The sequence below is a fragment of the Rana temporaria genome, chromosome 3 (assembly GCF_905171775.1).
Source record: "Rana temporaria chromosome 3, aRanTem1.1, whole genome shotgun sequence".
Lineage (NCBI taxonomy): Eukaryota > Metazoa > Chordata > Amphibia > Anura > Ranidae > Rana > Rana temporaria.
Genome location: NC_053491.1, coordinates 40,123,673 through 40,140,373, shown reverse-complemented (window position 1 = coordinate 40,140,373; position 16,701 = coordinate 40,123,673). Strand labels below are relative to the sequence as shown.

General features: G+C 45.4%; 1 protein-coding gene across 1 annotated transcript in view; it reads right to left on the bottom strand.

Annotated features, from left to right (window-relative positions):
• WDR93 (WD repeat domain 93) overlaps positions 1–16,701 on the bottom strand; it is a 130,267-nt gene that overhangs the window by 66,907 nt on the left and 46,659 nt on the right. Inside the window, exons 6-8 of the mRNA XM_040342418.1 lie at positions 13,258–13,367; positions 8,575–8,656; positions 3,994–4,177 (exon numbers count right to left, since the gene is read on the bottom strand). Coding sequence (XP_040198352.1) covers positions 3,994–4,177; positions 8,575–8,656; positions 13,258–13,367 — 376 coding nt within the window. The remainder of the gene's footprint in view (positions 1–3,993; positions 4,178–8,574; positions 8,657–13,257; positions 13,368–16,701) is intronic.

The following is a 16,701-nucleotide window of genomic DNA, read 5'->3' as shown; positions in this document are numbered from 1 at the left end:
GTAAAAGGCCTCGGTGTCCGTCACTATAGCGGGTAGCTCCTCCGCTAAAGAACGGGTATTCTCCCAGTGGCGCCCGCTCTATGAGTCAGGCAGCCTGGTATAACGTGGATAGGGGATCTTTCTTGTTTCCCTTCTCCCTTTCTTCCTCTTCTCTTTTTTTTTTTTTTTTTTTTTACCGCTCCGCCGATCCGTCCAAAATTGAGCTCGGTGATGTCCGAGGTTTTGTAGGCCTCAAAATGGCCGCTGTGATCCTATGAGGGATCAGGCCTCTTCATGTACCAGTGAGCTGGCGAATCATCCGGATCTCCCAAAAAGGAACGATGCGGCCTATGGAGAGTCCCGGGTACCGGATTCTAAGTTTGGGGCAAATAGAATCCTGATTCGGTACTGGATGGCTATCGATTTGTTTAGGACAGGCAGAGCTCCCTCAGAACACGTCCAGCGCCATCGACGTCCAGCCTCTTCCTCGCGTAACTGATTCTATGAATCACTCGCATAGATACAGAGAAACGCCGTCGTATCTCTTCTGTGAATCTGGCCCTAAGTAACTAAGTAATTCTGACCACCACTGTAAAGGGGCCTTCTTCCAATTGACCACCTATGCAAGAGGACATTTTCCTACTACACATTTCTATGTTTATTATAATTGCAAAAATATGGATGCGCAAGCTTGTAAAAATTTGAGTGAAAAACAAATTCAATTTAAATCCTGGAATAATACATAAAAATACACGGCTGATAAATATATATACTTCCCTTTTAACCATTTTTCACTAAATGAGATAACTAAAATAAATAAGGAAAAATAAACTGAGCCAGGCCTTAGTAATGTTGCCTTTTCATCTAAAAGAAACTTGCAGAAGTTGGAAAAAATATGTGATTTCCGAAAGTCAGAGCGATGCAAAACGTGGCGTTTCATCTTCCAGATGTGGCTTAAAGGATGAAAGTCAAAACTGGCTGTACAAGGCTGTAATGATAAGATGTATTTCTCCTTTGATATAGGTTTTACAAACCAGCCCTATGAATACTTCCTTCTACAGGCTCGGGTCAGAGGGGTATTTTTGCACTCTGCAATGCCATGAATTGAGATTCGCAGCACGCGCACTCCTGTCTGCACTGGAAAGTATGACCAGATCAGGAGTTCCATAGGAATTTTTAAAGCGGACATAAAATGAGAAGAATGGGAATCCTGTTTTTTGCAGATTAAGACTTACCTAGGTGGATGCAGCATCGGTTCGATGCTGCATCTGTTCCCCGGCGCCTCTTCCTTGAGACACAAGTGATCGAACACCGCCAAGCGGAGAGCTGCTGACTGTTAATCAGCAGCTCTTCTTCTCCACACTCACTGGAGCACTGAGCTGTGGAGGGGCGGGGAGCGGCTATCTCAGCGGCTCGCTGAGACTGCCATCAGTCCAGGCACCTGGCGGATCAAGACTTCCAGAGTTGGTATGACGCGGTGCTTGGACTGAGCTTGGTGACGTCAGCAGAGAGAGGACTTCAGACCACTCTCTGCTAAAAATGTGTCACAGGAGCAGGGCTCGACAAATGCCGGGCGCCAGGTCGCCATGGCGACTAGAAATAGGGTCCTGGCGACTTTTTTTTTGTGAGCTGGCACCATCTGGTGGTGAGCCGTTGGTATTACAAGTTATTACCACCAGATGTGTAAGCTGGCACCATCTGGTGGTGGCCGTTGGTATTACAAGTTAAGCATTACAAGTTAAACAGCAATTCTAATGTAATTTTTCACTATTTTCACTGCCATCTTCTTCCCTCTAATTAGAACCCCCAAACATTATATATATTTTTTATCCTAACACCCTAGAGAATAAAATGGCGATTGTTGCAATACTTTCTGTCACGTCGTATTTGCGCAGCGGTCTTGCAAGCGCACTTTTTTGGGGAAAAAATTACACTTTTTTTAATTAAAAAATAAAACAGTAAAGTTATCCCCATTTTTTTTAATATTATGAAAGATAATGTTACGCCGAGTAAATTGATACCCAACATGTCACGCTTCAAAATTGCGTCCGCTCGTGCAATGCCGTCAAACTTTTACCCTTTAAAATCTCCCTAGGCGACGTTTAAAAAATTCTACAGGTTGCATGTTTTGAGTTACAGAGGAGGTCTAGGGCTAGAATTATTGCTCTCGCTCTACCAATCGCGGCGATACCTTACATGTGTGGTTTGAACACCGTTTACATATGCGGTCGCTGCTCACGTATGTGTTCGCTTCTGCGCGCAAGCTCAGAAGTCTGTGTAGTATGGTTTGATGAATTGCCTTGGGTAAACACACATGCATGGGGGGGGGGGGGGGGCGCTATGTACATACAATGACATTTTTCCCATAATGAGCAGAAAGTGTCTCTTTATCATTGACATCTTCTTTGCATATTTTTGATTGGCAGACTAAACTGTCCAATGTGTATAGATTTGATAGCGTCCTACATCTAACACCATATGCTGCTTTGAATCTCCTATTTAAACAACATAAAAAATATGTAGTATGTATGATTGGTGACAAATCTATTTCATAGGGCAGTCTGAGATGGATTTACTGAAGGCAAATAGGCTGTGCACTTTGCAAGTGCAGCTGCTCCAGAGCTTAGTGAATGAAGTGAAGCTCTGCTGACTTTCATCATCCAATCGCATGCAAATAAAAATTAATTTTTTTCCCCTTGCACGTAGTTGGATATTCTTTGCAAAGTGAAGTTTCATCTCATTTACTAAGCTCTAGTGCAGGAGTCTCCAAACTTTGTAAACAAAAGGCCAGTTTACTGTCCTCCAGACTTTATGAGGGCCGCACTGTGGCCATTGGGAAATTGCCCCATTCTTGGTGACAGTCGCCCAGATTCAGGTAGCAATTGCGTCTGCGTAACCATAGTTACGCAGCGCAATTGCTTACTTGCGCCGGCGTTACGAATGCTCCTGATTCAGGAACCTCGTTACGCCGACTGCAGCCTAAGATATGACTAGCATAAGGCTCTTATGCCAGTCATATCGTAGGCTGCATTCTTACGATGGCCGCTAGGGGGGCGTTCCTGTTGTGGGCAGTGTATAGTATGCAAATTGCATACTAACGCCGATTCACTACCCTACGCGAGCCCTGCGTACGCAGTTTACGTCGTTTCCGTTCGTCGGGTTTCGCATAAGGCTGCTCCTGCTATTAGCAGGGGCAGCCAATGCTACGTATACCAGTCGTTCCCGCGTCGCGAAGTTTAAATTTAACGTCGTTTGCATAAGTGAATCGTGAATGGCGCTGGACGCCATTTACGTTCACTTTGAAGCAAATGACGTCCTTGCGATGTCATTTGCCGCAATGCACGTCGGGAAAGTTTCCCGACGGAGCATGCGCACTACGTTCGGCACGGGAACGTGCCTAATTTAAATGATCCACGCCCCCTACGGGATCATTTAAATTACCCGCCCTTACGCCGGGCATTTTTGAGGAGCGCCCACGCAAATTATGTGGCTACTGCTTCGTGAATGAAGCGTAGCGCAAATAATTTGCGGGGGCGCAGGGCAAAAACGGGACGCTGCGCCTCTGTAAGAAGTGCGCAGCAGTACCTGAATCTGCCCCAGTGGAAGTAAAATTGCCCCAAGGGCCGCATAAGGGCAATCAATGGGTGGCATCTGGCCCCCGGGCCACAGTTTGGCGACCCCTGCTTTAGAGCAACTGCACTTGCAAAGTGCACAGTCTATTTGCCTTTAGTAAATCCACCCCTATGATCTCTAAATATTGATCCATTCTAAAAAAAACGTTATGCTGCTCTCTTGAGCAAGGCAGAATAAAGTTTTTTTTGGAACAGATCAATACCTAGAGCTCATATTGTCCTATGAAACAGATAGCGATCTTCATTTACAGATGATAACTGCATTGTCACCTAAAAGTGGAAACCTTCAATAACGGTTTAATGGTTTTGCCTATATTTATTTGGGTTATAAGCCATCATATAAAGCCATAATATTTTCATACACAGTTCTGACCTCCTTTACCTTGATGTCTCTCCTTCTGGGATCTTTGGCACATCTATGCCAAGATATTTTTCATACATGCCCATAAATATGGCTTCTTGCTGCTCCCATTGATGAGAACTGATGGCGTGATTCTGTCCAGTACCAAACACACTGCTGTCATCACTCTTCTGCACAGCCTCTTGAACAGATTTAAATGTGCTTCCTAAGTGACAAACACAAAAGGGATATTTATAAGCAGTCATGCAACATTGGCCCGGATTCAAGAAGCAATTGCGCCTGTGTAACCATAGTTACACAGCGCAATTGCTTACTTGCGCCGGCGTAACGAATGCTCCTGATTCAGGAACCTCGTTACGCCGACTGCAGCCTAAGATATGCGCGGCATAAGGCTCTTATGCCCGCATATCTTAGGCTGCATTCTTGCGATGGCCGCTAGGTGGCGTTCCCGTTGTGCTCAGCGTATAGTATGCAAATTGCATACTAACGCCGATTCACAACGTTACGCGAGCCCTGCGTACCTGCATTGGCTGCCCCTGCTATTAGCAGGGGCAGCCAATGTTACGTATACCCGTCGTTCCCGCGTCGCGAAATTTCAAATTTACGTAGTTTGCGTAAGTGATTCGTGAATGGCGCTGGGCGCCATTCACGTTCACTTTGAAGCAAATGACGTCCTTGCGACGTCATTTGCCGCAATGCACGTCGGGAAAGTTTCCCGACGGAGCATGCGCTCTACGATCGGCGCGGGAACGCGCCTAATTTAAATGATTCCCGCCCCCTACGGGATCATTTAAATTGCGTGCGCTTATGCCTGGCATTTTGCCGGCGCGCCCACGCAATTTACGGAGCTACTGCTCCGTGAATCAAGTGCAGCGCAGTAAATTTGCGGGGGCGCAGGGCAAAAACGTTGCCCTGCGCCTCCGTAAAAAAAGCGCAAATCTACCTGAATCCGGGCCATTGTTTTGTTTGTTTTTTGTTTTAGTGAATTCTTAAAGTGGTTGTAAACCCCCACCCGGAAGTTACACCTACAGGTAAGCCTCGATTAAGGCTTACCTGTTTACAATACAGTCCTGATCAAAAGTTTAAGACCACTTGAAAAATGGCAAAAAATCATATTTTACATTGTTGGATCTTAACAAGGTTCCAAGTAGAGCTTCAACATGCAACAAGAAGAAATGAGAGTGAGACAAAACATTTTTTGAGCATTCAATTTAATGAAAACAACGAATAAACTGAAACAGGCTGTTTTTCAGCTGATCAAAAGTTTAGGACCACGCCTCCAAAAAAAACCTAAACCCCCCCAAAACAGAAATCCAACTTCCAAACATGAACTCAGTAATGCGTAGCTCCGCCGTTATTGTTGATCACTTCAAAAATTTGTTTCGGCATGCTTGATGCCTCGCGTTTCCATGAGGTGAGTGGGAACATTTCTCCAAGTGGTGAAGACAGCCGCACGAAGGCCATCTACTGTCTGGAACTGTTGTCCATTTTTGTAAACTTCCCTTGCCATCCATCCCCAAAGGTTCTCAATTGGATTCAGATCAGGGGAACACGCAGGATGGGCCAAAAGAGGGATGTTATTCTCCTGGAAGTCGTCCCTTGTCCTGCGGGCATTGTGTACTGTAGCATTGTCCTGTTGAAAAACCCAGTCGTTACCACACAGACGAGGGCCCTCAGTCATGAGGAATGCACTCTGCAACATCTGGACAAACCAGCGGCCGTTTGACGCCCCTGCACTTCCTGAAGCTCCATTGTTCCACTGAAGGAAAAAGCACCCCTGACCATTATGGCGCCCCCTCCACTGTGGCACGTAGAAAACATCTCAGGTGGGATCTGCTTGTCATGCCAGTAACATTGGAAACCATCAGGACCATTAAGGTTACATTTTTTCTCATCAGAGAATAAAACTGTCTTCCACCTTTGAATGTCCCATGTTTGGTGCTCTCTTGCAAAGTCCAAACGAGCAGTTCTGTGGCGTTCAAGGAGACGAGGTTTTTGAAGACGTTTTTTGTTTTTGAAGCCCTTCAGTCTCAGATGCCGTCTGATGGTTATGGGGCTGCAGTCAGCACCAGTAAGGGCCGAGGATTTGGGTCGAGGATCGTCCAGTGTCTTGATGAGAGACCCTGCTTATGCAGTTCAGCAACCCGACCACGTTCAAAAAGGGAGAGTTTTTTTGCCTTTGCCATCACAACGTGTGACTACTAGAGTTGAGCGGACACCTGGATGTTCGGGTTCGGGTCCGAACCCGAACTTTAAAAAAAAAGTTCGGGTTTGGGAACCCGAACTCCGAACCCCATTGTAGTCAATGGGACACGGACTTTTAGAAAAAAAAATGTGCGGAGGTCCCCGCAAATTCAATAACCAGACCCTTTAGGTCTGGTATGGATATTCAGGGGAACCCCGCCGTCAATTTAAAACAAAAATGACGTGCCGTTCCCCCTAAATATCCATAACCAGACTCGTTATCCGAGCACGTTGACCTGGCCAGCCGCAGAAAAGAGGGGGGGGACAGCCCAAGAAGAGGAAAGACCTCTTGGGGGGGTCAGGATCTGGGGGTCCCCTTTGTTAAAGGGGTCTTCCAGATTCTGATAAACCTCCCGCCCGCATACCCCCACAACCACCGGGCAAGGGTTGTGGGGATGAGACCCTTGTCCCCATCAACATGGGGACATCCTCCCCATGTTGAGGGCATGTGGCCTGGTGCGGTTCAGGAGAGGGGGGGGGCCGCACTCTGTCCCCCCCTCTTTTCTGCGGCCGGCCAGGTCAACGTGCTCGGATAACGGGTCTGGTTATGGATATTTAGGGGGAACCGCACGTCATTTTTGTTTTAAATTGCCGGCGGGGTTCCCCTGAATATCCATACCAGACCTAAAGGGTCTGGTTATTGAATTTGCAGGGACCTCCGCACATTTTTTTTTTCCCCGAACTCCGATCCCGGACCCAAACTTTTTTCAATTATTCGGGTTCGGGTCCGGGATCGGTAAAAACCCTTTACAGTTCGGGTTCGCTCAACCCTAGTGACTACCTGACAGAAGATGACAATGAATCCACATCTTTGCACAGATTTGGCCTTTTAAAGGCATGTGGTCCTAAACTTTTGATCAGCTGAAAAACAGCCTGTTTCAGTTTATTTGTTATTTTCATTAAATTGAATGCTCAAAAAATGTTTTGTCTCACTCTCATTTCTTCTTGTTGCATGTTGAAGCTCTACTTGGAACCTTGTTAAGATCCAACAATGTAAAATATGATTTTTTGCCATTTTTCAAGTGGTCTTAAACTTTTGATCAGGACTGTATCTCCTAAACCTACAAGGTTTAGGGGATATTTGCCAATAGGTATACACCGTTGTCTACGGCACATGCGCGCCATAGACAATAGTGCAGGCGCAGTAAAAAACCCCATTCATAAAAACGGCAATGCCGTGTTTGAAAGCTCCCGCGCGCATGCGCCGATTCACGAACGTACTTGCGCACGATGTAATCTACGCCGTTTACGTAAGGCGTAAAGTTAAGCCTCATAAAGCAGGGGTAAGTCATGTTAGGGTATGGACGTCGGAACAGCCGTCGTATTTTACGTTGTTTACGTAAGTCGTACGTGAATGGGGCTGGGCGTAGGTTACGTCACGTTGTAGGCAGTGATTCGACGTATCTTATGGAGCATTTTAGACGTGATTCTGAGCATGCGCACTGGGATGCGTCCACGGTACGGCGCATGCCCCGTTCGTTCGGACCATCATTTGCATGGGGTCACGGTTCATTTTAATAGATCACGCCCACTACCTTCCTACTTTGAATTAGGCGGGCTTACGCCGGCCAATTTACGTTACCCCGGCGCAAGTGCTTTGTGAATACTGCTCTTGCCTCTCAGAGTTACGTGGGCGTAGCGCATATGAGATGTGCTACGCCGGCACAAAGATGCGCCGAGCTACCTGAATCTGGCCCATAGAGTTAGGCATAGGTGTGCGCAGCCTATTGCATTAGGGTGTGCACCCTGCAGCTCAAACACCCACTCTTTTTCTCTGCAGCCTCAAATGCACTGGACAGTAAATTAATGGGAAGTGCTCTGTGCCGAGTGGCTTCCTGTTCATTCAAAAACTGAAGCATAGTAAACAGTTTACTATGCTTCAGTTATGAATGAACACAGTGAGTGTGTGTTCGCTGTGTTCATTTAGAAAAGCAAGGGACCGGTAAATTACATATTTTCTAGCCCCTTCCCCCACTCTCCATTCTGAAACATCCCCCCCCAGCAGCCAGGGGGAGAGAAAAGGGTGGAAGCCAGCAAAACTGCGGGGGGTACAACATGAGGGGGAAGCCCAGACAATAGGGTAAATCAGCACCTCACACAGTGATTAGGGTGTGCCCAGACACACCTGGCACACCCATGGAGTTAGGTTTTAACTGTTGTACTGTGGACTGGCGATCTACTGTATGGTAATGGCCTGGGACACCTATGTCCCATATTGTTCATCTTTTGTAACTGTAAACAGGGGAAGAACATACAAACTCCATGCATGCAGTGTCCTGACGGGAAGGTGGAAGGTGCAAGGTAAAATTGTCAACTAATGTGACATGTTAAAACACATCATTAATGAAATCATGTTACCTGTAATTGGTTTTGGTGGCCTAATCTTCATTAAAAGCACTGGTTGTGTGATCTTTGGCTCTGATAGATGCGTCCCAGCAGACTAAAATGAAAAAAATAAAAAAACAGCCACAAATAATTGTTACTTTTCATTACAAATAAAATCCACAATGAAAACAAAATGATCAGGTAACCTCAAATGATCTATTGAAAAATAGCTCCTGGGGTTCTCACAGTAGGTGGTGGTCAATTTATCATTTTAGAAAGCTCGCTTGCCAGGGACAGAAATCCAATTGTGATTTATGCTTTATTTACAGCCTTATTTAGGGCACTGTAATAGCAGGGATGATTTGCAAAGTGCATTAATCCATAGCAACCAATCAAATTTAAGCAGCTGACACAATGAACGATGATTGGTCAAGTGATTGCTCATTGGTTGCTGTAGGGTACTGCACTTTTACTACTTACACAAGTACACCAACCATGTCATTGGAAACAAAGGAGTCAATAGAGTTACGTATCAAAAAAATGCTTATACCTACAGAATGATACCTGCAAGTCTCAAACCTATTGGCCCAGATTCAGGTACATTTGCGCTTTATTTGCGGAGGCACAGGGCAACGATTTTGCCCTGCGCCCCCGCAAATATTTAGCGCTGCCCTCGATTCACAGAGCAGTAGCTGCGTAAATTGCGAGGGCGCGCCGGCAAAATTGCCCGGCGTAAGCACGCGCAATGTAAATGATCCCGCCGGGGGCGGGAATCATTTAAATTAGGCGCGCTCCCACGCCGAGCGTAGAGCGCATGCTCCGTCGGGAAACTTTCCCGACGTGCATTGCGGCAAATGACGTCGCAAGGACGTCATTTGCTTCAAAGTGAACGTGAATGGCGTCCAGCGCCATTCACGATTCACTTACGCAAACGACGTAGATTTTAAATATCGCAACGCGGGAACGTGGGTATCCTATAGCATTGGCTGCGCCTGCAATTAGGATGTGTAACCTTACGCGAAACCCGACGCAGGGCTCGCGCAACGTTGTGAATCGGTGTTAGTATGCAATTTGCATACTATACACAGATCACAATGGGAGCGCCCCCTAGCGGCCAACGCAAGAATGCAGCCTAAAATCTGCGTGGCATAAGAGCCTTATGCCACGCAGATTTTAGGCTGCAGTCGGCGTAGCGATGTTCCTGAATCAGGAGCATTCGCTACGCTGGAGCAAGTAAGCAATTGCGCTGTGTAACCTATGGTTACACAGGCGCAATTGCTTCTTGAATCTGGCCCACTGTTCACAATTTAGGAGTTCTGAAATGATGGTACAAGGAATATAATTATATACAAGCCTGCCCCCTGGTGGATACAGAACGCATGTGAAAAAAACTGAACACGCTTAGCATACTAGACTATGATGTTGGAATCACAAAATAACATGGCAGCTGCAGCAATCCAGTCCCAAAGGTTCAGAAGGAGAAAAGTTTGCATAAAATATGTGAATTTAAATCTATGGACATTTACATTTTTGATTAAGCGATGACATCTGATGTACTTGAGGAAATCAGCATTAATATGAATAAAACTAAAATGGAAAACGTGACATATTAGCAGCCTTCAGTATTAAATAAATAGAAAACGACTCTTTGTAAGCAAGCATGTGTCTAAAATAAAAGATAAATCATTTATTTACAGTAAAGCCACTTCCTGGAGTACAGTACATGACACAAGCTTCTTTAACCACTTCAATACCGGGCTTTTATACCACCTCCATACCGGGCCTATTCTGGCACTTCTCTCCTACATGTAAAAATCATCATTCTTTTGCTAGAAAATTACGCAGAACCCCCAAACATTATATATGTTTTTTTTAGCAGACACCCTAGGGAATAAAACGACGGTCATTGCAACGTTTTATCTTGCACGGTATTTGCGCAATAATTTTTCAAACACCCTTTTTTTGGAAAAAAAATTGTTTCGTGAATTAAAAAAATAACAAAACAGTAAAGTTAGCCCATTTTTTTTGTATTATGTGAAAGATTATGTTACACCGAGTAAATGGATACCCAACATGTCACGCTTTAATTATGCGCACACTCATGGAATGGGGCCAAACTTTGGTACTTAAAAATCTCCATAGGCAACGCTTTAATTTATTTTTTCAGGTTACCAGTTTAGATTTACAGAGGAGATCTAGTGCTAGAATTGTTGCTGGCACTCTAACGCACGCGGCGATACCTCACATATGTGGTTTAAACAGCGTTTACATATGTCGGCGGAACTTACGTGTGCGTTCGCATCTGCACGCGAGCTACCAGGGACAGGGGCGTTTTAATTTAATTTTTTAATCTTTTATTTATTTTTTGACTTCTTTGTTATTTATTTTTTACACTTTTTTTCTAATTTTTTTTTTTTTTTTTTCACTTTTATTCCTATTACAAGGAATGTAAACATCCCTTGTAATAGGAAATGTGTGTGATGACAGGTCCTCTTTATGGAGAGAGGCGGGGTCAATAAGACCCCACATCTCTCCTCCAGGCTGGAAACCATGAGATCGGTGAAAAAAAATTCACCGATCTCATGAATAGTTGCTTACAGCCGCAATAGCGGCTTTGTTTACTTACGGGGACCCGGGCGTGACGTCATCACATCGCGCCCGGGTCCTCCGACGGTCATAGAGATGACTGGTGACCATCTGGTCACCAGTCATCTCTATGCTTCCTGCGAGCGCCGGACGATTCGTTCTCCGGGCCCCCGAAGGCACGGGAGAGCCCGGAGAAGCACCGGATGGCGGCGGGAGGTGGGGGATGTCCCCTCCCGCCGCCTGTAAGAACGAACCGCTGCTATGATCGTTCTTATGTCGTGCAGAATCGCCGGCTAAACAAGAGGATATCTGGATGATGTCTCTGGCTGCAGGCATCATTCAGATATTCACCCGCAAAGCCCAGGACGTCATTTGACGTCTACCCAGAATGGGAGATCCCATCTGTGGACGTCAAATGACAATGGGCCGGTATTGAAGTGGTTAAAGTGGTTCTAAAGGATGAAGGTTTTTTTTTTTTTTTACCTTCATGCATTCTATGCAAGCATTCACAGTGCCAATGAAGGCCCAAGGGTCCTTGAACCTGGTGGACAAACCTGTCTAGTTCAATGTAGTAGATCTACATTCTGTGTCCCTGATCTGTGGTAAAAGTCTTGAAATACCTGAAGATAGTGGGGCCCATTCCCCTGGATCCAGACTCGGACAAGAATTTTCCACACCTGAGCTTTGAATGGTGGACAAGGGGGCAGACGGCCTCCCCTGTGTATCTATCACTCTCAGTGCCATCATGAGGGCCTCCAATTTCGGGGCAGCGTGGGCTCAAGGACCAGCTGCTTTGGGGGGGAAAAAACAGGGGCCCTGTGCAGCTGGGGCCCCTGGGCAGTGCCCAGGTGTGCCCTCTCATTAAGACAGCCCTGCCTATGGGGCCCACACACGATCGGTTTTGACCAATGAAAACAGTCCATCAGACCGTTGTCCTCTGGTTAACCTATCGTGTGTACGAGGCCTGATAGGACATTAGCCCTTACTCCGGTCGCCTGTCCATACTCATCTCCTTCCCCCTTCGCCTGCTTGGGTTTTTCCCCCTCCTTTTTTGTTGGAATAAAACTGTGTGAGGATATCCTCTATATGGAATATATGAGCCACTGGCCCTTATGACCACTCCACAACACATCACTGGATTTAACCTTTCGGATATAACTTTATAATATAACGGATATAATCCTATGAACAAGGCTGTTATTTTCCCACAAGATATCGAGACCCGCTTTCTTTCTTGCCACCAACGAACCTTGAATGTGTCCTGATGAAGCTTAACAGAAAAAACATGTTGATGCACAAGGGCTCACTGTATATCCTGTATTTCAATATAGTAATATGTTTTTTTTTTACTTTTTCTATAGGCTTTTTATGTACCATGTATTTTTCTAAATACATTTTGTAATTTTTTCTGAATATTCTCTATTGTTTACTGTGCCTCAAAAGTCCAACCTTGGGTTTACCAATTTTTGGTACCCCCTTTCTTTCTTGGTCCTCTGATGGGGCAATGTCACTTCTAGAGTCCATGAAAAGCATAAACAAAGGTAATTCAGCTTAGCACTCTCCCCCCATAAGAAAAATATCAATTATGGTACCGTATTTATCGGGGTATTGCGCGCTCCGGCGTATAGCGCGCACCCCTAAAGTGGAGCTGACATTCCTGTGGAAAAAAAAATTTTGTACTTACAGTTTTGGTGTCTTGTGCGGCGTCCATCGTCGGGTCCGGCGTCCGTCTGCGGCTTCGGGTGTCCTCTTCGTCGGGTCCGGCGTCCTTCTGCGGCGTCCTCCCCGCTCGATCCCCGCTTTCCTGTGCCGAGTTTGAATACTGCGCCGGCATATACCGAGCGCAGTACACTCGTGTATAGTCGGGCAGGCTCGGCTACTCTCGCGCTCACGTCCTGTACGTCCAGGACGTGAGCGCGAGAGGAGCCGAGCCTGCCTGACTATACACGTGTACTGCGCTCGGTATATGCCGGCGCAGTATTCAAACTCGGCGCGGGTATCGGTGTATATCGCGCACCCACGATTTTGCCCTGATTTTCAGGGCAAAAAAGTGCGCAGTATACGCAGATAAATACGGTAATTATTGCCATTTAGAAAAAGCATTTCAATTATGTGTGTTAGAGGGCCCACCTCAGTGCTTATTATAGGTGTGCTCGGCATAGTGGTATGGGCATGATCCAGTTCCTTTAGCCAGGAATCCTTGGGGAGCTTGTACACTTCCAACCAACATTCCCCGGAACCTGCAATATAGATTGGTTTTGAGAGAAAACTGTTCAAACCAACATTACATAAAAGACAACCGATGATCACAAATCAAAGTTATGCTAGACAGAGGGGGTTGTTTAGTTTATAAATTGCAGACATTATTACAGTTCCCACAATTATACTTTTCTAATGCCGCGTACACACGACCGTTATGTATGTCATGCAAAAAAACTAAGTTTTTCTCGACGTGATTTGTCGTGATTCCTCTCAAGCCTGCCTTGCATAAACACATTCGTGAAAAAAAATGCTTGACCAAAGCGCGGTGACGTACAACACGTACAACGGCACTATAAAGGGGAAGTTCCATTCCAATAGCGTCTCATAACTTGCTTCTGAGCATGTGCGTGTTTTCCTCCCTCGTTAAAGCGCACACACGACCGTTTTTCACGACGTGAAAAAAAACGATTTGAAAAACGACGACAAAAAATAGAGCAGGTTCTAAATTTCGTACACGACCGTTTTTCACGACCAATTTATAAAATTGCATTTTTTTTGTCATGAAAAATGGTCGTGTGTACGCGGCATAAGATGTAAATTAAACAAAAAAAACTCTGCATAAAATAATGACATTGCTTTGATTAACCACTTTAGCTCCGGAAGGTTTACCCCCCCTCCTTCATGGCCAGGACATATTTTGCGATACGGCACTGCGTTACTTTAACCACTTCAGCCCCGGAAGAATTTACCCCCTTCCTGGCAAGAGCAGTTTTTGCGATTCGGCACTGCGTCGCTTTAACTGACAATTGCACGGTCGTGCGACGTTGCACCCAAACAAAATTGATGTCCTTTTTTTTCTCCACAAATAGAGCTTTCTTTTGGTGGTATTTGATCACCTCTGTGCTTTTTATTTTTTGCGCTATAAACAAAAATAGAGCGACAATTTTGAAAAAAAAACAATATTTTTTAATTTTTGCTATAATAGATATCCCCCAAAATATATAAAAAACATTTTTTTCCCTCAGTTTAGGCCGATATGTATTCTTCTACATATTTGTTTTTATTTTTTTTACCAAAATCGCAATAAGCGTATATTGATTGGTTTGCGCAAAAGTTATAGCATCTACAAATAGGGGATAGATTTATAGCATTTTTTAATTCTTTTTTTATTTTTATTAGTTTTATTTATTATGGCAGCGATCGGCGATTTTTATCATGACTGCGACATTATGGCGGACACATCGGACACTTCTGACACTATTTTGGGACATTTGTCATTTATACAGTGATCAGTGCTATAAAAATGCACTGATTACTGTGTAAATGACACTGGCAAGGAAGGGGCTAAACACTAAGGGGTGATCAAGGGGTTAAAGTGGAGGTTCCCCTAAAAATAAACTTTTAACATTAGATTGAGGCTCATTTTGTAAAGGGGAATCGGCTAGTTTTTTTTAAAAACGAAGCAGTACTTACCGTTTTAGAGAGCGATCTTCTCCGCCGCTTCCGGGTATGGTCTTCGGGACTGGGCGTTCCTTCTTGATTGACAGTCTTCCGACAGGCTTCCGACGGTCGCATACATCGCGTCACGAGTAGCCGAAAGAAGCCGAAGGTCGGTGCGGCTCTATACGGCGCCTGCGCACCGACGTTCGGCTACTTTCGGAAAATCGGGACGTGATAGATGCGACCGTCGGAAGCCTGTCAATCAAGAAGGAACGCCCAGTCCCGCAGCCCATACCCGGAAGCGGCGGAGAACATCGCTCTCTAAAACGGTAAGTACTGCTTCGTTTTAAAAAAAAAAACTAGCCGATTCCCCTTGACAAAGTGAGCATCAATCTAATCTTAAAAGTTTATTTTTAAGGGAACCTCCACTTTAAGAGTGTCCTAGGGAGTGATTCTAACTGTGGGGGATGGACTACCACTAACATTGATCACCAGATGACAGGGAGCAGTAGATCCCTGTCCTGTCACTAGGCAGAACCTTGGAAATGCCTTGTTTGCATCTCCCTGTTCTGTCGCTCTGTGGCACGATCACAGGACACAGAGTCCGCGGGTCCCACGGGCATGGTCGCGGCGCACTATGTCGCAATTTAAAGGGGACGTACCTGTATGCCCATTTGCGCAGCCGTGCCATTGTGCCGACATATATCATTGTGCGCTGGTCGGCAAGCAGTTAACTGACAATTGTGCATTGCTGTACCCAAATCAAATGTATGTCCTTTTTTTCATACAAATAGATTATATATATTTTTTATGGGCCGAATGTCGGCTGATTTCTATTGAACCGGCTGATATTTGGCCCCTATATACTAGGCTTAACTGTTAAGCCAGTCATAGACAGTTGGAATCTTGGCAGTTCCCTCTAACAAATTATAGTCATGGTTAATTTGACCCAAATTGATCCATCAAATCGACTTGGGTACAACCAGCATGTTGTATTTTTCATGCGACTCTTGCTAGCAGCTATAGTTGCTAGCAATAATCACTGTGTGTTCTCGCAGCAGGGATGGCTGCCTAAGCTCCCCTGCTGGTGGAACACAATTGCTCCATGGGAGGTATTCCAGGGGAATCAAGCTATTTTCTTTACTGTAACCGTGCTTACAGGAAAGAAAATCCCACCATCTATGACCAGCTTTAGTAATTGTATGAAGGCATTTAACCACTTCCCTACCGCACCATTGTAATATGACAGCCGCAGGAACCCTTTGTCCCTCCAGGCGGCCGTCATAGGACGTAGAGAGCGCGCGAGCACCGCATCACTCGGGACCCGATGCACGTGCTCGGGAGCGATGCCTGCCGGGCACCCACTATTGCTCATCACAGAGCAGGGACGTGAATCTGTGTGTGTAAAAACACAGATCCACGTCCTATCAGGTGAGAGGAGACCGATGGTGTGTTCCCAGTACAGAAGAACACTGATCGGTCTCCTCCCCGTGTGAGTCCCCTCCCCCTACAGTTAGAATCACTCCCTAGGTAACATATTTAACCCCTTGATCGTCCCCTAGTGTTAACCCCTTCCTTGCCAGTGACATTTATACAGTAATCAGTGCATTTTTATAACACTGTTTGTTGTATAAATGCCAATGGTCCCAAAATAGTGTCAAAAGTGTCCGATATGTCCGCCGCAACATGGCACTCCTGATAAAAATCACAGATCGCCACCATTACTAGTAAAAAAAAAAGAAAAGAAATGCCATAAATCAATAACCTATTTTGTAGTTGCGCAATCCAATTAATATACGCTTATTGCAATTGTTTACCAAAAATATGTAAAAGAATACATAATCGGCCTAAACTAAGGAAATACATTGGCCCGAATTCACAAAGCACTTGCGCCGACGTATCTCGAGATACGCCGCGTGAGTGCAAATATGC